General features: G+C 41.2%; 1 protein-coding gene across 1 annotated transcript; it reads left to right on the top strand.

The window, feature by feature from the left end:
* Positions 1-1456: 1456 nt before the first annotated feature.
* On the top strand, positions 1457-25266 carry LOC146306595 (uncharacterized). The gene is made up of 5 exons (XM_084710775.1): positions 1457-2110; positions 21061-21252; positions 21713-21866; positions 21955-22140; positions 23423-25266. Exons 1-5 carry the CDS (start codon positions 1852-1854, stop codon positions 23757-23759), a joined length of 1128 nt encoding a protein of 375 aa, XP_084566901.1. The 5' UTR covers positions 1457-1851; the 3' UTR covers positions 23760-25266.
* The last annotated feature ends 750 nt before the right edge of the window (positions 25267-26016 follow it).

The raw sequence follows: 26016 nt of genomic DNA, 5'->3' as shown, positions 1-26016 counted from the left end.
CATGTTGCTGCTGATTGGATAAAACCTGTGGCACACCCACCAGATGAGAGAAAACATATCCCCAAGTTAGTTGCACACTGTTGCACACTGTTTTGAGGAAATGTGCCGTTCAATCCAGAAACCAAAGCAAAGTTTTCAGATTAAATGCGCCCCTCACTACACTGTCACATCAAAACATAACACTAGAGGGCGCCTCATACAGCATCACAGTTTGAAGCTTGGGGCACTGACCAAGCTGATGTATTTGACACAGGAGTGAAAATGAATTATCATTCAACAGTATAGTTTTACAATAAGGAAATTATCAGCCTCCACACTTGTTGTCTTTGCTTTCCCTGGATTGATCTCTAGCCGACATGATTTTTCAGCGTACCAATCAAGCCTCCATCACGATCCACCAAGCGAAGGTCAGCAACAGCAAACACCCGGCCACTTCGGTTTCCATTTAACTCAACATCGCATGATAGCTCAACTTCCGTCTCCTACCTGATATGGGTGGGGTAAGTGATGTTTACAGCGATATGGCATGTTGTGGGTGTGTTTTAAGGCAAAGTTGTAGGACTATCGGTGCAATAGTGGAAACACAAATGGGTTTTGTTCTCCAGACTTGAGGCCTGAGGCCGTTAACACCCCACTGACTCAAAGACAACCCCAGCTGTCCCTGCAGAGAAAAAGTGGCTACTGTACCTCCGTTGTGTAGATTTTTGGTGTCCATTAGCTTAGACATAGCCCACAGCCTTATAGTGGCGATGTACACACGCTGCATCATTATGCCATAACACACAACTCTAAAGTCTGTTTTAGTTTCAGTCCACATTACAAATAATTGTTCACTCTTTTCAGACTGAGTGCAATATTTACCTCAAAAAAGTACTACAATGTGAGCACTAGTATTGACATGAGTTGTCGGCCATCCTATTTTGGGCCATGAGCTAATTTAGTGATTGTTTTGTCACCTGAGTGTTGCTGCTTTGTGCACTGCACTGCTTCTACAACAGTACATTGCACTTTTGCTTGGAGGAGCTTGTGTCTTATGATCTGAGACACACTTTGGATGACAGTGTTACTCTGTGTGTTCTGCTGAACACAGTTTTGGGCGGCTACATGCCTCTTTTAGCCTGGTGGCTAAGCTGGGCGTTGAAAGCTAACCCTCAACTTGTGATCCATTGAGCGATCCAAAACAAATATTGATCAGTGCGAATGGTTTTCCAGTAAAGGTCTAACAGTGAAGCCTTCAGCTGACTGTACACAGTCAATACAGTGAAAGTGCAGCGTGAGAGGGAAACATGGTGAGAGGGGCGGAGAGGGAAAGAGCAACCAGGAATATCAGGACTTAAGGCTGCATGAGTTACAGCTCAGCACAGCTCAGCGAATGAGTTACTGTTATGCAAGAGCTCAGTCAGCCCAGCTGGAGATCAGAGAGAGAGAGAGGGAGAGAGAGAGCAGCGGACCGAGTGAGCAGCGAGAGCACGAGTGAATGAGCTGAGGGGCAGAGAGGAGAGGGCTGGAGAGGAAACAACAGCAAGTGAGCCGAGAGCAGGCAGATTACAGCTGGATCTATACACACACGTACATGCATGAACATACACAGTCCTTCACTTCACGTCTTTCTCTTCTTGCAGCATCATGAGTGGTGACACAGAGGGGAATTTCCTCTCTCCGCCAAGGGAGTGAAGACAAGAAGGAAAAAGAAGACTAAGGAAGAAGTAAGAGAAGAGGACAGGAGGGAACAGGAGAGGAGGAAGACAGGAAAGGAGGAAACTTTCCCCTAAAGGATCTTTACACCACACCATGAGGCTGTGACTCCCTACATCTTCTTTCCTCTCTCAGAGCTTCTTCGTTATTGACCCCATGTCTCCAAAAGTCTCTCAAACCTCGGGCAGCCACCTTTGGATGCTGCTGTGCACCCTGCTCTGTGCCCTGGTCCTGGCTAGTGGCTCCACTTTGAGCCCCGAGGACCTGAACAGCACCAGTGCCACGTCGCTGCCGGAGGACTCGACCGGCACGACCGTCCAGCTGCAGCCGGACCTGCAGACTGAAGCCCAGACGGAGGCACAGACAGAGGCTCTGACCGATGCGCCGACTCAGAGCACCACCAGCAACTATACAGGTCAGTGTTTCTGTCGATCACCCATTGATCCGTTCCTTTGTTACTGCTGCAACTCTCCCATCAATGCGAGGTTAAATGATGGCTTCTACTCCTGTGCAAAAAGTTTTCGACTGCCTTTCTGTTTGTACAAAGTTGAATCCGCATTGATGCAATTAGATTCAAGAGTTTGGACCAAACTTTTCCTAAGATGCACCCATGGCAAATCGAAAAAGTGTTTGGTGGATGTTCTTGGCTGTGTATAGAGGACGAAACCTCATACTGCCTTTCAATGAGAGTTTTTCTGTTTTCTGCTCTGATTTTCTCAAAAACGACATAATATTCACTGGTTTCAGATTCTCAAATGTGAATATTCGCAACTTGTCTTAGGCTTCGGTGATATTAAACTGAATGCTTTTGGGTTTGAACTGCTGTTTGGGCAAGAAAACTATTCTAATGTGCCAACTTAGACTTGGGAAATTTTGGCTAAATTCCAACTTCAAAGACAACAGTTTGATTGGCAATAAAAATGTTGACTCCATAGTATAATTTAGATATCATTGCCCCTGTAATATTACAGAATCATATAATAATGGTTACTATATGGTATAATCCCAGGTATTGCTTTCAGACTTCCTGCAAAAATGAGGATTTCTGGAAATGGTACAGGTAATTAGAAAAGAGTTCTTTAAACTGTACTTGTTGTTTAAAAGTTTCTGCATTGATTTGTGTTTCTCCTTTAGAGCCTTTTTACGCCTGAAAGTCCCAATCTCAGTCCAAACCAAGGTTTGCATTTTTGTTACACTGTAAATATTCGATCCACTTAGTTTTGGTTTCACATTGCAACTTTGCAAGCACACTAATGAGCTATACATGATGAACCTACATCCTGTAGTCATTATCAGCTTAAACTCCATTTCTCAATATTGCAATTAATCGGTTTGTATATGGTTGTGCATCTGATATTGGTGGGTTGTCAATGTAGCAGGTAGCCTTCAATCACAGTTTGAATGAATGGAAGAGAATGAATGATTGTTTTTATTTTTCCACATCTAATGATAGGCTGCCAGAACTTGCTGTAATTTGTCTAAATATCTGAACTATCCAAAAGAAAATTTATGATCTGACACAAGACCACCTCTTACTGTCAGACCAGGGTTTGATTGTTTTTGTGAGGAACCATGGTCCCGGGGACACCTCTAATGGGGGCGTGAAAGGGCCCTTACCTTAAACTGAATCCAACTTTAGCCCTAATCTCAAGTATTCTCTGTGATATTTAACCTCAAAACTATACACCAAATCAAACCATACCGCCCACATACTTACTGTACAGTCAACACTTAAACAAACAAAAATGCCACTAAGACTTTTTTGACTAATATTACATTTTATCCATAAATGACCAGTGTGTAAGCACAAAGCAAAGTAGCCTACTTCCTCTTGATGAGGGGAGGGCTGCAGCATGTAGGGAGAGAGGACAGACTTGCTGGTCTGTGTGGGTTTATGAAATTTTGTGGGCGAGGAAACATCTCAGCAAGTACTATTGTTGGTTTCAGAGCTGAAGTTGAACAGAGTCTGGTTCAGTGAGCATAAGCAGGATGATTTTGTGCTTGTGGTAGTCTTTTTGTCCCATCTTTTCTTCTCCGTGATTGGACAGCTAGGTAAAAGAAACAACAAACACTTCGCTTCACCCTCCCCTTCCAAGCATGTTGGAATCTATCTAGAGCCAGTGTTTGGTTTGTCCATTCTGTGCTGCTGTAGAAATATGGCAAAGCATCATGGCACCCACCATTTCTGCCATATTCTGCCAAAAGTTCCCCCTAAATCTTACACATTGGACCTTTAAAAGTAACTGAACTTTATGTTTGCATGGACTCAATCAAAGCCATTTCTCACTTGTTTTGCTTGAGCACTCATCCGAGAGGTGACTCGCTTCAAAAACCTCCCCACAGTTTTCTTATCCACACACCATGAAAAAGTCTTCACAAAACTAAAAAATATTTGTCTGTTTTGCCCTCAGACTTATCGAGATTCATGTGTTCAAGCGCATTTGCAATGAAGGCGAAATGAAGTGTGTTTGTGTGTTTGCCTGTGTGTGACTGGGAGTGTTTGTGCACGTGGGCCTAATCTGTTCTGCTGTTGATTAATAGTAAATCCTTGTGTGCGTGGACTTGTAAGCTAGCTTGCAGTTTGATATGCAAGTGCACGTTTGTCAGTGTGGATGCATGTGTGTGTTCTCTTGTACATCAGTGTTTCTACATGTGTGCATTTATGTCTGACTCCGTTTTTTTTGTGTGCTTGCCTGAGAATACAGATCTGCTAGTGTGTGTGTGTGTGTGTGTGTGTGTGTGTGTTTGAGGTGGCAGGTGATGCAGTTAAAGACAGTTCGTTATGTCCGGGCTGGAGCAGCTCAGCCTGAAGAGAAAGCTGCAGCGCCGCTCGCATGACTTCACCTCCAGTGGAGCATGAGCTGCCTTTCTCCTCTCCTCCTCTTCCACTCCCTCCATCCACTTCCTCTCTCTCTCTATCCTTTTCTTCTCTCCATCTATACGTCTCTCTATCCTTTCTTATTTTCGTCAACCTTGTGACTCTTTTTCTACTAATTGCTTTTTCTCCCTCAGTCACTTTGTTTCTCGTTCCTCGTTTTTTCTATTTTTTCCTCCCTCTGAGTGACACGTCTTCTTTCTTCTTTTTATTTCCTTCCGCTGTCTCTCTCTCCTTCGTTTTCCACCATTTATTCTTATGTCCCTTGCTCGCCCCTTCTCCCTCACGTGTATGCATAAATAGCCTACAGCAGATGACAAAATGCAAACCTCACGTGCCTAATACACTCATAACGCACACATACACACACTAATACACACATTCATTGGAAATGGACGCACTCGGCCCAAACGACACCAATCTTCTTAAAGGTTTAGAGAATAAACAACACAGTTGCTCGTTTCATAACGGCAGCTCTGTGTCTGACAGAGCAGGAATAAGCACTTTATACTTTAATAACACACACACACACAGGCACACAAATGCACACAAAAGCACACACAGGTGATCAGCTGGCTTGCCACACTGCGCCACATGCATGAATTACGCCACACCAGAACTTTTATGTGAGAGAGCGTCCAAAAACTCTAAATCCTGGAGGTGAGATTAATATTAATGTTCCTGAAACCAAACAGTGTGTGTGTGTGTGTGTGTGTGTGTGTGTGTGTGTGTGTGTGTGTGACAGTATAAACTACTTATTCCGGTTCACATTAACAGATAAAAGCTCCTCGTTTTTTGTTTTTTTTTTTCACCACGTTTTAAGCCTATTTGACTCTTTCCTTCAGGTCTGGCTTACAGCAGCAACACTGTGCTTACATTTGGACATTTTAGCCATTTTAGCTTGTGTATAAAACCACTTTCAGCTGTCATTTATAGGACAACAACAAAAAAAAGATTCCAGTAAAGTATAGAAAGCTTTTGAACATGCACAGAAGATTTATGAAGCAGCCAAATCAAAATCACTAAATAAGGGAAGAAGCCCTACAAGTGTTTATAGAAGTGGTTCCCAACTTCTTTTTTTAACAAGTTTATCAGATGAACTCAAATTCACTTTTAGCAACACCACCCTCCATGTTCCAAATGTGCTCGTTTGAATTTATTAACCACTCAGCCAAATTTGAAAGATTAAAAAAATTACTAAGTATGTAAAATCAGGTCTCAAAATCATGAAAAAATGAGCAGTTTTCTCTGCTCTGAAACGCTGCGGGCACATCTGCTCCGCTGTCTCAGTGTTATTTAACCAATTTTTGATTTTTTTGTATTCATTCATACATGTCTACAAAATGCCATATCTCAGGGAGGTCAGAGGTCAAATGGAGCTGCTAGAGATTCAGTGTCTGCAGGGAAGAAACAGTCCCACCTTACATCTTCTTACTGAATCCAGTGTTTTAAAAATCGATAACACCGGTGCAGCAGACGTGTGAAGGTTTAGCACACAGAGCCTTGGAGCGCTGGATCAAACCAGAGCTTTCAGACTCCGTCAATACAAGCCGTGACTCATTACGCGGCTCATCCAGGAATCCTTGCTGCCGGCTGTTCCTGGAAGTAAATTGATCAAAGTTCTGCTATTGATTAACCTGTCCTCAGGTGCTCCTCCTTTGACATCAGACTGCATTTAGACACTTTTAACCCGTGTTTCAAAAGCTTCTCATCTCCAATTTTGTTTTGTGTCCATGTAAATGTATCTTTTATCATCTTCTTCCCATCTTAAAAATGAATATAATGACTCATGTTGATCTCAACATATATATAATTTAATACATAACTTACATTAGGCCTATACATAAAGTTCTCATGGTAACATTTACTAATTAGCACAAACTAAATAAAAAAAACTACAGCTTAGATTGAAGGGAATGCCATTACTTTTGCAAAGATCTGGCCACAAACCAAACCATTTGACAAAATAAAATTTTGACCTCAGAGTCAGAGATCGCCAAAGTCATTACAATTAATCCTGAATGTGTGTGCAAAATTTCACTGCAACTCACCCACTTGTCAAAATATTTAATTCAAAACCACAAATGTCAACCTCATGAAAAGTCATAGGTTGCAAAAGTCATCTAGTCTGGGATTCAGGGCCGTGTTCAACCCTGATAAAATATCTAATATTGTAATCTTTATGTATGCGTTGCTGCTGATTGGGTAACACTTCTGACACGCCCACCAAACAAGAGAAAATGACCTAAAAGTCCATTACACGCTGTTGTGCACCGTTTTGAGAAAGCATGTCATTCAATGCAGAAAGCATGGCAAAACTGTGCATGCATTTTCCATGCCGGACTCCAAAAGAAAGTGTTGAGCTCATGTTTACATCAGGCCCTGCTTCCATTCAGACGGCATTCCACCAGCCTTTGATCCAGTTCATTTTATACTGGGTGGGTTCAGTATAATGATTGACAGAGCTGTGCCACTGGTAAAGATTTGAAAAGTCACATATCACATGTTTGACTGCTCTGATTGGTTGTAGGTCTATACAGTTGCATCCAGGCTGCAGGTCCACCCAAAGACAAATCAAACCAGGCAGTGCTGATCAAATATGAGTCAAGATTCTGGCATCGTCCATTTCTCACCTCAAATGTTTACCGAAACATATGTTGGTGTACTGTGTAGCTGTAATACGAGAAAGATTGTGACCAGGCAGCTGCCATTTTGTGTCAGACTTGAAAGCGGACCAAGAAACGCAACCTGACATGTCTCGTTGTGATTGGTTAAAGGTCTATCCAATTGCATGGACCGACCACCAAGCTGGCGTTGCCATCCCCAGAGCCACAATCAAATCAAGTCAATTCTGTGTGGAAACCAGCGAGCAGCATCGTTCGTAAAAACGCGTAGTTGTGTACTACTTTTTGGAATATTTTTTTTCACATTCAGTCAAAGGCAGGCTGCCTGGTCACCGTTGGCGGAGCTGCAGCGGTGCACTTGGTTTCCAGGTTTACCTCCTGCAGAGGATCTGGCAGGCTGCTGATGAGCAGCGGATATTTCAGCCTTCGTAAAGCTGTAAGCCTTTACATTAACACAGTAACAACGCAACCTATTAACCTCCACACAGTGTGTGAGAGTTAATGTTAGTGTTAATCCCTAAATGAAGCCTATATCAGTTACTTAGCAGGTGTTCTGCCTCTTAATCTGGCCAACCAGGGGTTTACAGTGAATCCTTACTGACTGTGGTATTATTTTTTTCTGTAATTAGATTTTGTCTTTAACTCTTCTGTCCAAAAATGCTTTCTGTTACACACTTTGTGTGGTTTTCTGAGACAGTCCCTCAGTGTTTGAAAGAATACCCCCCTCTTCTCTTTATTATATTCCTACTGAAAGGAAGCACTGAAGAATAAAAATAGTCAGAAACCACAAGCAGTTTCTGGTAGTTCCAAGTGGAAAAAATCTCCTAAAGGCATGCAGCTTCTTGACCAAAAACAAATACCAACGTTCAGTTTTAGATACAGCATCTACCTCAGGATGACACTAAGCTGCTTATTCTTCACTCTGAGTCTGTTTAGATACGATCGTCAGCCAAAAGCCTAAAACGTAAATGTGAAATGTTACAATGCCTTTAATCTGATTAACTGACAGGCAAAGCCAATTACCTTTGTCTATTCCAGGCTATTTCTAACGCAAGAAATCCCTTTAATGACACGCTAACACCGAGGGAATACAGATGCACACACTCACTGGTAGCAGATACAGTCCAGTGTATTTTGAGGCCAATTATTTCTGTGTATTTGAGGTTTTGGGTTTTTGGGGGGGAGTGCGTTGGGAGCCATGGCACTTGACTCTAACATTCGCTAACATTAGCACTGCAAAACAACCTGATCCTCCTGTCATACACAGAGGAACAAAATCAATGTATTGCAATACAGAATTTTCACATGGTCAATATTTTGCAAAGATTTATTTTCGGAAAACAGCAAAACCTAGTAGTCTACTGGAAATCTGTTGAACCAAGTAATTGTATTTCCTGAGTACTTTTATGATTGAAATGTCATCTACAGTAAAGGTCTAGAGAATGAAATTCAACTTGGAAGATTAGCAGGTTGTTAGTCCTGACTCCCACCTGCGGCCCTTTGCTCCATGCCATCCCACCCCCGCCCTGTCATATCTTCAGCTGTCCTATAAAATTAACAAGCCCCCCACGCCCACCTCCCAAAAAATAAACTTCCCAGATTAAGTTTATTTGAATGCTAATAACATCTGAAATACAAGAAACCATTTCTAGCCCCACTGTACTGCGCTTTTTAGAATATTTCAGTCAGACTCCTCATGTCATGCAGCAGCAGAACATAGTTAGAGTTTGGCGTCTAGGCTCTGACCTCATCACTCCCCGCAGATTATGTTTACATAGAGATAAAGAGGAGTGATGATCACATATCTTGGACCCCCTGTCTGAGCCTGCAGGTGGATGCTGGGGTGGTGTTTGGGCTGAATGAACAGGCAGTGATGCTGATGCAAAGCAGCAATGGCACTGACAGGCAGAGGGAGAGATGAGAGGTTTTAGCAGTTTAAATAGATCACCAGATTGGAAGGGTGCGTTTGATATGTACTACAGAGAGTGAGGTGTGATTGCAGTGCAGCTCGAGTTGACTGCTTTAACTAGCTTGCAGTCGTCACTACATTAATCATTAATATCAACACCATATTTAATGGGCAAAAATACACAGGAAAGTCTTATTTGCAACTTGTTAACACATTATCAGCATAGTAACAGAATAGTAGAAAAATAATAATAGTACCGCTTTTCCAAAAGAAAATAAAAAACCTTGCATCAAGGAGGTTAAATGATGCTGGCAGTTGTAATCACACCTAAACTACTGATGTTGCTTAAGCAAGTACAAGCAAATATTAAGAAACACAAGCCTGTTCTTATGAAAAATGTATCAGATAGGTAACATAAGCTTGGTGAAATTATGCTAACTAACATACAGTTTCATGCCTCCTATGGATGAGCAATATGTATGTATGTATATATATTTGTATTTCTGAACAACACAATCTCATCACCTTTGTAAGTTAAAAAGAATTTCCATTTCCAGTTTTTGGCAATTAATTAGCTCATTATGCTAATTACCTAAATTGCCCAAGATGCAACTTTTAGCAACCAGGATTAATCTAATCTGCAAAGCCCACAGAATAATCATAAAGTTCATAGGAAACGACATTGCTGGGTTTAATATATTCCATATAGAGATTTCCAGTAGACTATAGCAGCAGTTTAGCAAATATAGGAACTTTACCACAGGCAATGTCTGGATGTCTGCAAACACACATGACTCATGTAAAGAGTTTCTGTGAGGACACATATTGTACATGGGGGCACACACACACACACACACACACACACACACACACACACACACGTAGTACCAGAGGTATTTCTGTCATAGACACACACTATCGTCACTCCCTGAGCCCTACGGACTTGGCGAGCGTCAAACAAAGAGTTCCTTCTGTCTTCTGTCTGTCAATCCAATATGGCTGCTGGCAGTGGCTCAACTTCATTATTACCTTCCCACGGCTTAAAACTAGCAGCGCTGGCTGAACAAAGTCACTGAGGGAGAGTCTGAAATGAGCTTTCTCTCTGTCCTGATGGTAGAAGCTGAATGGCAACAACTAAAGAACAGGAGGAATGAAAGTCAAGAGGCAGTGAAGACAAACACACTTCCAAAACTCTCATCAAGACTGTTTTTTGGCTCAGCGTGTCACATCAAAGCACAAGCTCTGCCTTATCAATGACAGCAATAGTTCACACACTTACACTGCCATGAAGAAGAACTTGTGAGCTTGTTGTTACAATATGGGGAGTTGTGAACAAAATGTGCTTGTGGTTAAGTCAGGAGAACACCTCTGCAGGGCAACATCAACTTGGACACCAAAACGGCATCTCAAAGCCACAGAGGCTAACACTTTAAAAAGCTAGTAAGTGGGTAATGAAATGTAGGTAAGGCAAAGGCAAAATGAAGGTGAGGCTGTTGGGAATGTCAATATTTTTCCTCATGCATAGTTTATAACTTTTACTTTTAATTATATGTACTTCTGCTTGAGTAAAGAATGTACTTTTGCCACCTCAACATTTCTAGAACACCAAAGTAAGTTTTATTTGACATTTTCCAAAGTGACACCCACTGTGACTGAACATGCAAGAAATTTAAGAGGAACTTAAGATCTCTTTTCGCTTTGTCACGAAACTGAAATGAGGGCTTTCAGTTTGTTCTGTGCCAACAGTTTGTTTTCATGGCATCCATTGAACATCAGCCAGGTCTGTTGAAGGCTGGAGGGTTTTGAGACCAGTGTTACTCCCTGCTGGCATGTCAAGTGAGGTTAACCAGTCAATTGGTGATGTCTGTAGCTCAGATCAGCCCTACTGTCCCCGCTCTGTTTAACCGGACAGATTATCCTCAGTCAGATCCAGCCAACGTTATCGGTTCAAGGAGAACTCCACTACCTTTCAGCATAGTCGCAACCAAAACATAAACCCTCAAAATGTGTCTATAGAAATGTCCTTGGTCACTTTATTCCACTCTGCTAGCAGCTGGAACTCTCTGGACACAGGGACTAAAGCCTGGCTGAGGCAACCATGCATGTCCTTATGTGTTTGCACAGGAACGCGCACACCTCAGAAGCAGAGCGAGAGCCGGGGGGATTAGGTAATCTGTTGTGATACTGCGCATCAGTAAGGTGCCACAGAAATAGATACAGTGATGGAGAGGACGGAGAGGCACGATGTTCGTTGCAGGGCAGATCACATAAAGCTGGAGCAGCTGGAGCAAAGGGACCAAAAAACACTCAAGAAGAAGAAGAATCCGACAGGAACACGGGGGTGAACGAGATGAAGCTAGTCAGCCGTCAGCCAAGAATGCCATATTTCATTAACTTCAACTCAGACTTTTAGCGTCTTGTAAGGTCTGACTCAGATGAAATTTATTTATAACTATTGTTTATCCAGGGAAAACTGACCAAACACAGAGAAGGGAGAGTGTTTACTTAAATCTGTTTAGCTAACGTCTTACTTGGAGTCGTAGGGCTTGTTTTCTCTAGTTTAGTCTCAATTTCTGAGTCTTTGTCTGCTTTATCTGTGTGGACTATGCACTTTTACATTAAAAAATCCTCAAGATTAAACATGGATGTTAATAAAGTTGTTTCACTTGTGTCAACTAAAACTAGTGACTGAGTGGCTTTAGACTTTGCAGGTATACAGAGAAGAAAACACACTGGCAGTATCTTCTTTAGCACATCAAATCTCTGGAAGTTAGCACTGAAGCTGCATTAATCAGTGGATGTTTTTGGTTTTATGACGTGCAACTCTACTGTTTTGTTTCAGTTATTTCACTCTCATCATCTGTGTTTTAACCATTGAATGTATTAAGATGGACAATGCATCTCCACATCCTGCCACTAAATGAAGCCAAAACATCACCAATATGTGCGCTGCTATCTTGCAATAGTGGCATCACTTAGAGCCACAGCTGTAGTGATCAGGGTTGGAGTTGCTGTGTCAAAGTCCCGTCCATACAGTCATCTGACTCAGTTGAAACCAGAGCTCAACTGTCAACCGTGCTGTGAAACCCTCTTTTTATACCAGGAAATAAGTCATTAGAATGAAACATATAAGAAAAATTAACAATTGAACCAACATCAACATGATATGAACAACCAGAAGTGACAGAAACCATCTAAGGGAACAATTTATTTGATGTGCATTTCAATTTTGGTGTTTAACCCGTGAAACTCAGGTTTTTTACTTGGCCCCCAAACTTTATCATAGATACACATCGTACATGGATTAATAAGTTTTGTATGTTTGCAGGGTTGATTTTAATGCTGGGAAAAACTACATGAGCCAACATATCAGCTTGAAGCATACTAGGGCTACAAGTCAGGATACCTGTGCTTCAAACCATTTTTCCATACACATGGGCTGGCCTGACATGACTTGGTTTGACTCGGAACGTCATGAAAACGAACATGAAACAGTGAAATAAACTTCAAACCACAGAGATTCAATTAGAAGCTACACAACTTAGAGTACAAAGAGCTGAACACAGAGAGGCTTTTAACAACATCTTTCTCTCTGCTCTCCTAACCAGACATGAGTTTAGTCTCAAAACACACACTTGTTCGAGGTGGAGACATGAGGGTCATCATGCGTTGGTTGCTTTGGTCCTACTCTGAGCCCGAGTCAGCGGAGTTAGGCTGATAAAACTGGGAATGGAAATGCAAATCAGAGCGGCATGGTTTGACATGGCACAGCAAAGAGTGCCAAGGAAAAATCCCATCAGCCTCTGCTATGCACAGATTTGGGACATTCTTTGTCTAATTTGTCCTCTGACTTAATGAAAGTGTAATACTAAATCAGTGGAACATTATTTACCAGAATATTTGCCTGCAACATACTTCTTTGCATTAATAAATTAATGATTAGTTTATAGGGTAAGGTCTTAAATTTGGTGTTTATGAAGCAGGAAAGTAAATGAATGTGTCTGTGTGAGCGTGGCATGCATGCCTTATGTCACCGTACAGAACATCAATGTGTCTTCATACAAGTGTGGGTGCATCTAGTGAGAGTGTTTTTTCTGTTCACTCATTCTGTGCATGTGAATGTGTATGTGTGTGTGTGTTTGAATCTTTAATGCAGAGAGCCTAATCTTTATTTAATCACAAACTATTCCGAGTGCTTCCCCGACAGCGACGAGTGGGGAAGGTTTTGGAGAAGAATACGGCAGAGTGGATGTTTGGTTGTCAGCGTCGGGTTGCCAGGTTTGGGGGTCCAGAAGCGTATTAGCATCCCGCTGGCAGCTGAACGCTTTGATTGGCAACCCACAGTTTCCACAATGGCAGAGGAGCTTTCTGAATGGGACCGAACCAACATGAAAGAGCAAACAGAGCACAGAGTCAACACACACACACAGAGGACCAACGTCGTGTCCTCTTTCTCTGTGAAACAAACACTACCTGGACATCAGCACAGATTCCAGACACACACACACACACACACACACACGAATGCTCAGGAGTCAATCTGATACGACACACAACTTTACTTGCAACCGAACCGCAGCAAAGAAAAGTCAACAACACACCAAAACCAACACGCATTTTCAATCTTTTCAGCATTAATTCCGTTTTTATTGATGTTGGCTGCACTGGGGCTTGTTCTGTTTGTTCACTCCACACTGGTGTCATTGTTCCTCTTTTTTGTTTACTATACCACGTCGACTCGCAGGGAGGCGGGTGCTACTTTAGTGTCTCGAGGGTTTGTGGGGAAGGAGACGAGTTTCCTGCTGAGGGGTGGCAACAGCCAGCAAAAAAAAAAAAAAACTCCTCAGCTAGAGTCTTAAAACATGGACTGTCACGTAATATGTTCAATATTTTATCTGCATTTATCGAGGTAAAGGCTTTTCCTTTGGCAGGCGAGTGTGTGTGTGTGTGTGTGTGTGTGTGTGTGTGTGTGTGTGTGTGTGTGAGAGAGGAAGCTGGAGGTGCATTCCAGATTTAAGTCCTATGACTCTGTATAAGTTGGCAGAACACATACTGTACATACTGTATACAGTACATACATTAGCTAATGTGATGAGCTAACGGTGTGTTAGCATAAAATCATCTATATGGATGGTAGTGATGAAACCACAGTGAGCTATCACACAACTCTGCAACTCCGCCTAGCCTCACTAGGTGTTTTAACATTTAACGAGCAATTAAAATTTTGGAATAAGATCACATCATTGCCATGTTCTTCGGAAACTTAATATGTTAAGTTTTGATCATTTTGGTAATTTCGCTGATCTCAAACTCATCCATACATGCCTACATAATCAATCTCCTCAGGTGCTAAGTGACCATGTGGTTCCACTTAGAGCTTCAGACTCAGTAACACGTGGAGCATACTTGTCCCTATACAAATAAAAATTAAATAAATAAATAAATCTTTTAGCTCACTGTACTGCGGCATAGTGTTTTACTCTGTTGGTTAACTCTCACCTTTTTCATCAATTTGTAGCAACAGCATGCAGCTGTTTTCCTCAAAAAACTTCCAATAAACCCACAATACACCACAGCACCAAGGAGCAAAGTTACAAGCTAGCTAGTGATAACAAAGCCAGATATTATTATTAGGAGGTGGCAGAGATCAAAACTGAGGTAAAGGGAAAGTAAATATTGATGTCTGGGTGGCCAGAAATGTAACTGAAAGTGAAAGCTGATGTTGCTCCGTGTGTGCCAGATGTGTAAATATGTAAGCTGCTTGCTAGCATGTTTATAAAAAAATATGATCTGAAGCAAATGGGGAAAAAATTACCCTGCATTACCAAACGTAGGTCCCTGTGACAGCAAGATGCACACAGTTTGTGCTGCTGTAATGTTACATTATGATACATTTCTACATTATATAGCTTCGTTCGGTGATATTACGAACATACAGCTCAGCAACTTTTCATTTTTAGCGTCTTCTCTCAGGTTATAATTTATATCACTCATAAACAACTTCATTAGGAAAATAATTAGTTAAATAGACCTTTTCTACATGAGAAGTTCTCTGAAATAACTTATGAGTTGGCAATTTGTGAATAAAGTGACGTGACTTCTTTTCTTCCTTATAATACTGATGAACTAACAATACATTTAAAAAGCAAGCTGACATAAATTTTTATTTACTCTAAAAAACAAAACTGGCGTGTTGTGAGCAAGAGAACACCGCTCATACTGTAGACACCATACGGTGTTGAGCAGCTAACAGCCTGTGTAGCCCTCGGCTCACCAATTAAATTGAGGATTTTCTCTGGGCTACTTACTAATTCAACTGTATATTTAACAGGCTAAGCTATAAAGCCCAATGAAGTCCCAATAAAAATGACATTTCAAGTGCATTCACCACACCATCTAATAATTAATATCCCCATGTGGACAGTAAACAGATAACTGTGTGAGTCTTTATAATAGATCATTACAGGACAGATCCTGTTACTGCAATATGGTTTGATAGACCCACAAATGAATCTCAGATGATAATTAATACCACCTCATTTTAATTAAACAGTATCATATCACGCTCATTCAAATGCAAATTGCCTCCTTAGTAATCTTTCAGAGAGATAGATTTGCATCTCTCTAACGCAAATGACAGGATTGTATTATTTTCAAATACTGAAAGCAAAGAAAGAAGCATAGTGTTGCCAAAAATTCACACAAATTCACACTTCTATGTCCAAACTGCAGTGATTTCAATGGGCCAGCTTTCTCTTGCAGTGTGGAGAGAAACATGATGTTTTTATTAGGAGTAGATGTGACAATAGCGTGACTGAAAAGCAGATCTAATGAATCATTTACATAGATAACGTCAGTCCCTGTCATTGTTTTATTTCTTACTGTGTCATATTACAGGTGTTGCATGCTGGGCCACTGCACAGACCAGGGAACATATTATTTAAACTTCCAATCTTAAGTTAAGGAAGCTAGCTACAGTTAGCAAATTCTACCAATGATAACAAATACCAACATTAGCTACTGCTAACTAACACTGATGTTAGCTATACAGTTAGCTGGTAAGTAAGTTAGCTAAAGGTACAGGTAGAAAAGTGAAAGTCACCATTACTGCAGTAGCATCTCCCCACAGTATGAGTGCAAGTGAGCCGTCGTAAGAAGTTTACAATTGTCTACTTTTACACTTACTGTGTTTTGTAACGTTTCTTTTAACAGCAATGTATATGAAGTCGGGAAGAACCTGTGCAGTTTGGCTGCTGAACAGTTTTTTCGCTCCTCCATTATCAATTTCTGGCTGTTGTCACAACCAACGTCTATCCACTGCGGATTATTTGAAGAACATTAATATCGCCATCCTAAAAGCAACCTTGTCACTGTCAGCAGGAACCAGCAGACGCGGTGTCTAGAAGGGAACCCCAGATCCAAAGGATATTGTGAGAGTGAACACTTTCACTGAAACTATGAAAAATCTCACCAGAGTCCCGCAAATTTGGGATTCCCTTCTAGACACAACCAGCAGACTGAGGGTTGCAGACAAAACGTGCCACTGAAGCAATGGTGGAACAGACAAAGCAGTGGCTAGATTCATCTATACAGTTAGCAACTGGTAGAAAAGATTGAGTTAGGAAAGAAACAGATTTTCATGGTTACCAAACAGTTCAAATAGGATCTGAGAAGTTTCTCCCAGGACATGAATTCAAGTATCAGTTTTACAAATCTGGCTTTTATTTCCTTCTTAATTTCAAAACTTATATCCAAATAAATAAAAAGAACATTCTGACCTTGTTTCTGACTATTTGAAGCTTGGATTTGCGACCGTCTTCACTAGATACTTGAGTTACTAAATCTTAGTTTCAGCAAAGGGGTGAAGTCTGACTGGGAGGCAAATTGCAAATGAATGGAATTTTATGCAGCTATCGGACTCTTTCTTGAGCTTTTTGGTAGGTTGGTGGCTGCCAGATACATGCACACACACACACACACACACAGACACACACACACACACACACACACACACACACACACAGAGTGATAGCATCTGTAAAAGGTCTCTTAGGGGAAACAGAATGGCTTTTAGTTTCTCCTTTAAAACCAGAGTCAGCTTGTCCTTGTTTCCCTGCACTGTACCCATTACGCACGTGTCTGGTGTGTGTGCCTTGATGTGTGTGTGTGTGTGTGTGTGTGTGTGTGTGTGTGTGTGTGTGTGTGTGTGTGTGTGTGTGTGTGTGTGTGTCAGAGAGAGATAGGGAGGGAGGGGATGCTGTCATCTTCACACAGGATCACGGGATCCTCTCCCTCTCTGTGTCTACCGCTGCAGAAATCCTCCCATCTGTCGCTCCTAATCAGCAGAGAGCAGCTTGCATGTTCACAGGGTCTTATAGTGGGATGACATCTCTCTCTCTCTCTCTCTCTCTCTCTCTCTAAGGACACACACACACACACACACACACACACACACACACACACACAGATTACACTAATACTGACACAGCAAAGCAAACTGCAGCATCACATGCCCCTCTGGCTGTTACTCATTAAAACATCATATTAGCAAAACACCATGGTTTCATTTTCTGTCTGTTCATTTCTTCTCAATGTAAGAGCTGTTATAAAACTGCACTAAACATGATTTTTAATTAGTAATATATATATTATGTGTAATGTTAAAGGTGTTTCTTATCTTAGAATTATCTGACTCTGCAGTTCCATGTTTGTTGTAGTGTCTTCGAGCTCATTGTTTTGGTTTTGTGACCCCCAACTTCACTGTTTTGGTTTAGTCCTTAATGCTCTCAATGTCATGGTTTTGGGCTTTGGTAGTTCACTTCCTGTTTTATTTTGGTATGTCTTCCTGCTTCCAGGAAAAAACAGCTCTGATAACCCACTGTACACCACCTGTCTAGCAACAAATAGAGTACAAAGTTAGCAATTATGAACTACCATGGCTTCCTAATATACACTGAGTGAGCAAACTCACAGATGGAGCGTGAAAAATTGAGATATAGTATGAGCTAAGCTGCAGCAGCGCAAGTTGTGTTTTATCCCTCTGCAAAAGTGTTAAGTGTCTAAGTTCATTTCATAAGTTAATAATTAATTTTGCTAAGTCAGCCTTGTTTCAATATAGCTGGAGAACAGTGTACTTGTGACTCCCAACAGCTCCCTGTTTTCCTTCCGAGCCGCATCCTTTTGGAGGATATCCTTATTTAAAGGGCCATATCATATAAAATGAGCCACTTCTCAGCCTTGTAATTTCCTGTCTTGTCATCCATGCTGACTGCTGACTGGAGGGGTAAAGAGAAATGTCAAGGATGTCTGTGTCACTTTTAACTAGTGAAAATAAGGTGGTGGTGAAGCAAGTGCATGAAACTTCACAAAAATAGAACCAGAGCCACACGTCGCTTAGACCTGATCATTGGGAAAAACCTGAAACATTCTGATGTTTGTTCATTTTGTTTCCATGTAGAGATCCAGATTTTTTTCCTTTAGGAGGTGAAGACAAAACAAGAGCTAAAAGGATAGTGAATATTGGACTATAACTCTAAATGAGTGCTAATGTTGCTCCAAGGCAACGGTTTGCTAACATGTTAGCTTTATTAACTTAAGACAAAGGTCATAATATGTCAATGTTGCTCTTACAACTTGTTACACTGCTCCCAGGTGGCAGCTTTGACATGGTAGGATGGACTGGAGACAGCTGCAACAGGGGACAGTTGCAACAAGTCTTATCCATCCAATCAGAAACATGCTAGAGTGATGACACATTTGGATTCTAAGTATTACAAACCATATGTCATATGTAATGATCTTTACATATGGTATGGGTAATTAGCAGACAGATGGAAGTTTAAGTTTATCATATAAAAATCTGGTTTATCTAGTCTCTGAGATACATGCAAAAAGTGTTGCAATTGTTCCCAGTCTCCCCTAAACAAGTAATTTTGACAAGTGAAATCTAGCTTTTGGTAAATTTTTTGCTTCTGCTTGTTTAGGATGCATCTTACCAAATGACTTGTTTTATTAAAAAAGTAAAACATACGTCGCACTTCCTCCTTTCATGAAGCCAGATAGGGTTTATATAGTTTCTATCAAGTCAAGTAAAATATACTTAAGTTTTGGATAACAATCTAATTATCTGGTATTTTTTTTTACCCTTGTGATTTAGTGGAGTAAGTGTTTTTAGATGTAACCTAATGTCTGACATACTGCCTTAAAGTGGGAGTCAATGAAGTGAGTTTTAAAAGCCAGGAATCCCAGCAGAGTCCTTGCTGAGTCATCACCTTTGATCAATAACTGTGTGAAGCCACTGCAGATATCATACGGTCATCATGTGCTGCGGTGCAGAAATAAACCATGCTTCTTTTCTATGTGAGTGAGATCCTTTGTGGGGTGATTTGTGCAACTGGCGACGCTGTAGGTTTACATGAGATTCCCTGAGAGGCTCAAAAATCCCTGCAGCACATTCTAACAATAGCTGCTGTATCACGAGACCTCTCCGAGGTATTTGCGTATTGTAGCATGAGGAAGACAAAAATAGTACTTTGTGTCTCTCCCTCTATCCATCTCTGTGTCTATCTATCCCGTAAAACTTCATATCCCAGGCTCTCAGTGTGGATAACAGACATTCTGGACCACGCTGTGTCTGAGTTTGACAAGACAGAGGAGAGAAAAGAGACAGAAGAAAGAAAAGCAATAGAGGAAAGGGTGGGATGGAGAAGAAGAAAGTGAGACAGAGACAAAGGAAAAGGGGCAGTTTGATATAAGCATTGAGACAAAGTTGAGAAAGTTTAACTATTCAGTATGGTTCAAAATTTCCAACAATGGAGCCTGATAGAAGTAAATGTTATCAGTGCCTCCTCAATCATACACGGTGCAGGATGTGAGAAAATGGAATGAAGCATGAAGAAAAGGCAGTTTTCTAACAAAGCAAAGTAATTTTTGCTATTTCTAGAGTGATTCAACTCACATAAATGTCATGTTCACTTTAAACTACAAGCAAACATTCATTCTCTGTGGTTTTTTCACAGACAGCCTGGAAAATGTTGAAACTGCACACTGTTCAGAAAAGTTATTAAAGAAACAGCTTAATGGAAATTTGATTCTTTGCTAAGTTTAGTTTTTTTTTTTAGTTTTTACACTTTAGATTTGAAGAGATATAACATCGGGGACAGGTAACAAAGTTAGCTTTAAAGGTGCTGGTAGATACATTTTGTTGTTGATGCCATGGTTATGTTTGTTATGAAGCTAAAGCCAGCAGCTGATTAGCTTAGCTTAGCTTATCAACGAGAAGACAGGGGCAACAGCTAGCCTGACTCTGTTCAAAGCTAAAAGTCTTGAGCTGAAATTCAGTATTCCCTATAATATTACCTACCTACCTTTTACCTACTTACTAATTAAGTAATCAGTAACAAACTACCTACTATGTGCCAGTAAGTAACTGACTTCTAATGAATTAGCTACCAATTCAACTATTAGCTACATACATCAAACAGCTAGCCTGGCTTTGTCCAGTCTTTGTGCTAAGCTAAGCTACCCAACTCCTGCATCCAGCTTTATATTTACCATACAGATATGAGAGAAGGATCAATCTTTTCATCTGATGGTAGATACATTCTATTTACCATCTTACCAAGAGTCAGGGTTAGAATTGGTTTTATATAGCACTTTTCTGGTCTATTGACTCCTTGAAACACTTTTACAACTACATGTCACATTCACCCATTCACTCACACAATCACACACATATTCACACACTGATGGAACAGCTATGAGGTGTAACTTGGGATTCAGTGTCTTGCTCAAGGACACTTCGGCATGTGGGCTGGAGAGGCCTGGGATCAAACCAATCTTCCAATAAGTGGATGATTAATCAAAACTGCAGCTCCTCCTCATTTATGTCATTGACTCTCAATCACAAGGTGTTTCATTTATCAGTGACCTAACCTCTGTTTTGTCTCTCTCCTCAGGTCTGTCCTGTATCCCTGTCCTGCCACCACGCCGGGGCTCCTTCTACGTAGAGAGCGGCACAGGCGTGTCGATCGGCAGCGTGTTGGCCTTCTGGTGCAGAGAGGGATACCAGCTGGTCGGGAGCGACAAAATCTACTGCAATGTCAGGAACGGCAAACCGCAGTGGAGCAACTACCTGCCTGTCTGTGAAGGTAAGCAGATTTGAGCAGGTTTATTTTGAAAAAACTAGCAGATTTTCAGCTTGACTTTACAATTACTCATGTTCCAAATGAACAGTCTTCTTCATTGAGCTTTTTATTTCACAGCCTTTGCTATTTTCACCTGCATTCAGTGTGAGCTACTCCATTGCAATGGATGGACCGGTTCTCATTTTCCACTTCTGGTTATGCGTGAAATATGGTTACAGCTTGCATGTAAAGCATCGCTGGTGAACAGCACTTTGTCATGCTCAGGGAATATGTCGAACATTTCCTCTAAAAATACAGACATGTCATGTGAAATCAAGCTTGTGCTCACTGGAGAGGAAATGGGACAGAACTTCTAGTACAGGACCAGAGAATCAAATATTCAGGTTCCTCAGCTGGTAGTTGACAACGTCATGCAGGCACCAACTGAACGCTGACAGTCATTTGCTGGGATCTCCCTCCACAGCCATCCCCAGACCTGAGGACCGTGGTCTGAGAGTGGCTGTGCTGGCTTCAGTGGTGAGCGGCATCGTCATCCTCGCCATGTCCCTGTCCTTCCTCATCTGCTGCCTGCAGGAACGATCCAGTCGGGACAGAGCCAAGAAGGAGGGACGGAGCAGGTAGGTTGCCAGACGTAACTCTCAGTGTGTTCTTAAACTTTACCCCCTGTATACGAGGACTTCTGAGCTGAAGGTCTGTCCTCCTCAGGCGCAGAGAGAAGCGCTCAGCCCGTCGCAGCGAGTGTTGGCTGGAGAGAGAAGAGGGTGAGTGGGAAGCGTTCCCTCCTCCCAAGATCTTCCACCTCTCCCAGAGGATGAACCCCAGACTGGCTCCCGACAGCCCCCTCTACCTGACTGGAGGACTCAGTGGATATGAGAACAGAGGATACCAGAGGTAAACACTCACATCACAGAGGACCAAACACATCACAGAGGTCTGTGCTTTGTAGAGAGTCACTTAGGAAGCACAAAACTCTAAGTTATCCTCATTTATCCACATTTTACATTTATTGCTAAAAGTAATGTGATCATAGACTGTACAAAATAAGTATAAATAGTCACCATGACATCATCCACTGATTTGCGGAAGATCATTTTGAAGCCTTGATTTTGGTATTTTAGTCGTCGCTATCTTGTTTTTTTGAGGCCAGAAGTGACCATGGAGCGAGGGTTGGACAGTCTGTGATATTAGTTGAGATGCTAAATGTAAATCATAAAACATGTACTGGAAACTGAAAATAAACTAGCGATTGAGACTATAAACTCATTAGGAAACTGCTTACCGGGGTGGTAAATCAGGTGAGACATAGGGTCATCTTTCCATAGACTTCTATACAATCTGACTTCTCCTTGCAACCAGTGGAGTTGCCCCCTGCTGGCCGTTATAACAACTGCATGTTTGAGGCACCTCTTGCTATGACATATTATACAGGTTATGAATGTAATGCCTGTTTTATTCACTACTAATATCAAAAACTCAAGTTCATTCAGGTTACCAAGTTTCTTATAAACACCTTCATACTTAAAGTGTCATGTGTCACCATCCCCTTCTAACGGGGACCAAATAGACAAATATAGCATGTTATGCAAGTACTCATGGGATATACAAGTCAACACATTTCTAGTTCCCAAAGGAAATCACCGCAGTATATAATATCACAGCGGGCAAACAGACAACAGAGGCAACTGGGATAACAACAGGACAAAGACAGGAGCCTGACCAATACTGGCTTTTAGGGGTATATTACTTTCTGATATTAGAAAGTACATATCAGATGATATTCTTTAAACAGAATATAGAATATGTATAAATTTTGTGCTCAGAAGTGGTTAAGACCTGTGACAAAGATATGTACTTGAGGCAGGATATTTTACAGATTAACAATAAACTTTATTGTCAAAAATGATATACTATGATATATTTCTAATATAAGGATTAAAAAAAACAATAAATAGAGCAAATATATGTATATACTGGACCTGAATTAAGAAAAAGGATCAAGTGTACCTAAAACAATCAGCATTATGATCCTATATGAAAACACTTTCATATAGGTTTATGTAGGTGTATATCAGGCAACATACATGCTGATAATGGCCAGTATCGGTCCGATAATATCGGTCGTCTGATACATCAGTCAGGCTCTAATACTGACTCTTTCTCTGTCTCCATATAGGAGTCAGGAGAGTTTGCTGAAGGCCTCCATGCCCGGACTCTACCGCTCAGAGTCTCAGCTCTACCCACATGTTGTCCTGCAGAGGGTCCCGACACCGACGGCGCCCTCTGCCCCCTCTGCTCCATCCGCCCCCCTCTACCTCCACCTCCCCTCCTCCTCCTCCTCCGCCTCCTCACCCGTCCACACGGCCACCCACAGCCAGCCTCACATCATGGCGCAGTACCCTACCCCGACGTACCCACCCAACCCCAACACAGCTGTGCCCGCCTACCCCCACCCAACTCCGGCGCCCATCTACCCCAACCCCAACCCGACGCCACAGCGGCCATGGCAGTAGCTACGTCCTCCTCCAAGGTGTAAAAATGGAGATGCAGCCGGTGTAGGAGCTCCCCCCATTTTCGCTGCATGCTTGCTGAACTTCTCCTGCATTTTGGACTCGACGGGAACTGAACACCGGAACTTTTCCTTAATTCTCACTGAACTGCAAGAGGAGTTCTGGAGAAAGTCTTTAGCCGACAGAAATTACAAGAAAACATCACGTAGCCGCTCAACAAGGGAACGCAGGAAGTTTATGAGACATTTCTGAAAGAATAATGAAGGACTTTGACTGCGACCGCCTCTGTTTAGGCAGCTCAATCCTCTCAGCAGTGTTGATTTTTTAATAGTTTATTGTTCAGAAAAGGATCCCTATCAGCCTTCCTGATGTCCACTTTATCTAATCTAGACAGATATATACAGTATATATATATATTTTTGCTTTAAAACTAAAGATTTATCATGAACTTTTGAAATCTCACGTGTGGTATAATGAAAGGCTTCAGGTCACTTACAGCTCTTGTTATTATGTCCTGTTTCTTTTTCCGGGACTGTGTGGAGAAAATTGACTGACAGTAGGGAATTGTGGATAGCAAACACACTGTGATTAAAATGCCGCTGTTGCTGCAACTACTGAATGCAGCCAATTTTGTGCTGTTTGTATGGATTTAATGATACAGTGGTCGTTTTAAACTGATCCTTTCTTTCTCACCAAAATTGTTAACTTTTTTCTTCTGTCTGTGTCTGCTTATTTTTTATCCGTCTGTGCTGCCGTGGCTCATCCTGTCAAATAATTATTCATGACAAAAGCTTGCTTTACAGTCGGCGGTTTGACTGGTAAAGCCATTCAGGGCCCCTGATGGATTTAGGGACATGTAGAATATACATGACTGAAAAACAGACTGAAAAGCGAATAAGTGCTAATAAGGATCACAAAAGTCTGGTTTGAGCCTCGGAAAAGTTGAAAATCATGCAAAATGGATTTTCAATTTCAAGAAAAGCTCATGTGTGATGTAACTAAGGTTCTCTGTGTAAGTTATATCAAACATAAGGAGGTCAGACACATTGCGAGGCTGCTGTTTTATCCTTGATGCACTGGAAACTGCACTGAAATGCACTGATATGTAAAGACTGAATAGGGAGATGGAGAAACTTCATCTGCAGTTGTGCAGCAAATGTGGATTTTGCTCCTAATGTTTTTTTCAAATGAGAAATTAACCTTAAACCTTTATTGTTCCCTTGGTATATGTACATGTATTTTTAATCATGAACTCTGTCAAAGAGCCCCTTTAATGTTGCTCTAGTCAGTTTACACTCTAGCTGTGGGGCTTTTTTTATTTTTAATAGAAGGACTTGGGTAGACACACTAATAAATCTGCACTTTACATTTTTTGAAGTTGGGGGTGGGTAAAACTGTTTGGACTGGACAGTTCTAAATATTTCTTTTACTGTTATAATTGAGCGATCTGTTGTATAATAATAATACGACTGCCATAAAAGCTGAATAAAGAGACTTTTGTTTAGTTGAACAGGTCTCAGCATGTGGTTTCGATCTGACTGAAGGGAGGATGAGAGGGGGATAGATGAAGGAGGGAAGGAAATAGATGAACGAAGAGGGAAAAAAAAAAGTGGGACCTCATTCGTCTCAGTGGCGTGACAGCTGAAAATGAGACGACCTCATTTGCCTGCAGAGCGACACTGAGGAAGACGGAGCGGTTCGTCTGCTCACACTGGACCTGAGTGACATCTGTAGCAAATGGTTCACTGCCGGCTTTAGTTTACTGAACAGATCATAACATGATCATAAGGAAGCTGGCTAAAAAACAAGTCACTGAAAAGAAGGTTCTGTTTAAATCATTCTGGACTCAACACTCCGCTTCAACAGTTTGGTATTTCACTTATCTTGCAAACTGAAATATGCGACCTGATAGAATTTTATTTTATTTTCAATTTAAAAAAGGAAAGTCAGACAAGATAAAATCAGGAAAATAGTTGATAGTTGCTATCAATCAATTAAACATTAACATTTTTTAACACACGCTACACATTTTTTCCGTCATTTTCATTTTTTTCCCCCAAGTTTAAGATTTCTTATTTAACAAATGGCTCCACCAGACAAAACAATGTCCAATGACTGCCATGAATAAATGAATTAAATATCCACTTTTAATTGGTTAAATTCTTAATGGCAATTAATCGATTAATTATTAACATCATTACTCTGAATGAGTAAAAGTAAAAAAAAAAAAAAAACAGTGAAAGTACACACTTGAAAATCT

The sequence above is a fragment of the Lutjanus erythropterus genome, chromosome 22 (genome assembly GCF_056507025.1).
Source record: "Lutjanus erythropterus isolate fLutEry1 chromosome 22, fLutEry1.hap2, whole genome shotgun sequence".
NCBI lineage: Eukaryota > Metazoa > Chordata > Actinopteri > Lutjaniformes > Lutjanidae > Lutjanus > Lutjanus erythropterus.
This window is presented reverse-complemented; position numbering and strand designations above follow the sequence as displayed.

What these genes read in the sequence shown, in the direction of transcription:
- LOC146306595 (XM_084710775.1), top strand. Translation starts at nt 1,852, where the DNA reads ATGTCTCCAAAAGTCTCTCAAACCTCGGGCAGCCACCTTTGGATGCTG. An exon ending in CACCACCAGCAACTATACAG is followed by an intron (nt 2,111 to 21,060) that starts GTCAGTGTTTCT and finishes CTCTCTCCTCAG; the next exon opens with GTCTGTCCTGTATCCCTGTC. An exon ending in AAGAAGGAGGGACGGAGCAG is followed by an intron (nt 21,867 to 21,954) that starts GTAGGTTGCCAG and finishes TGTCCTCCTCAG; the next exon opens with GCGCAGAGAGAAGCGCTCAG.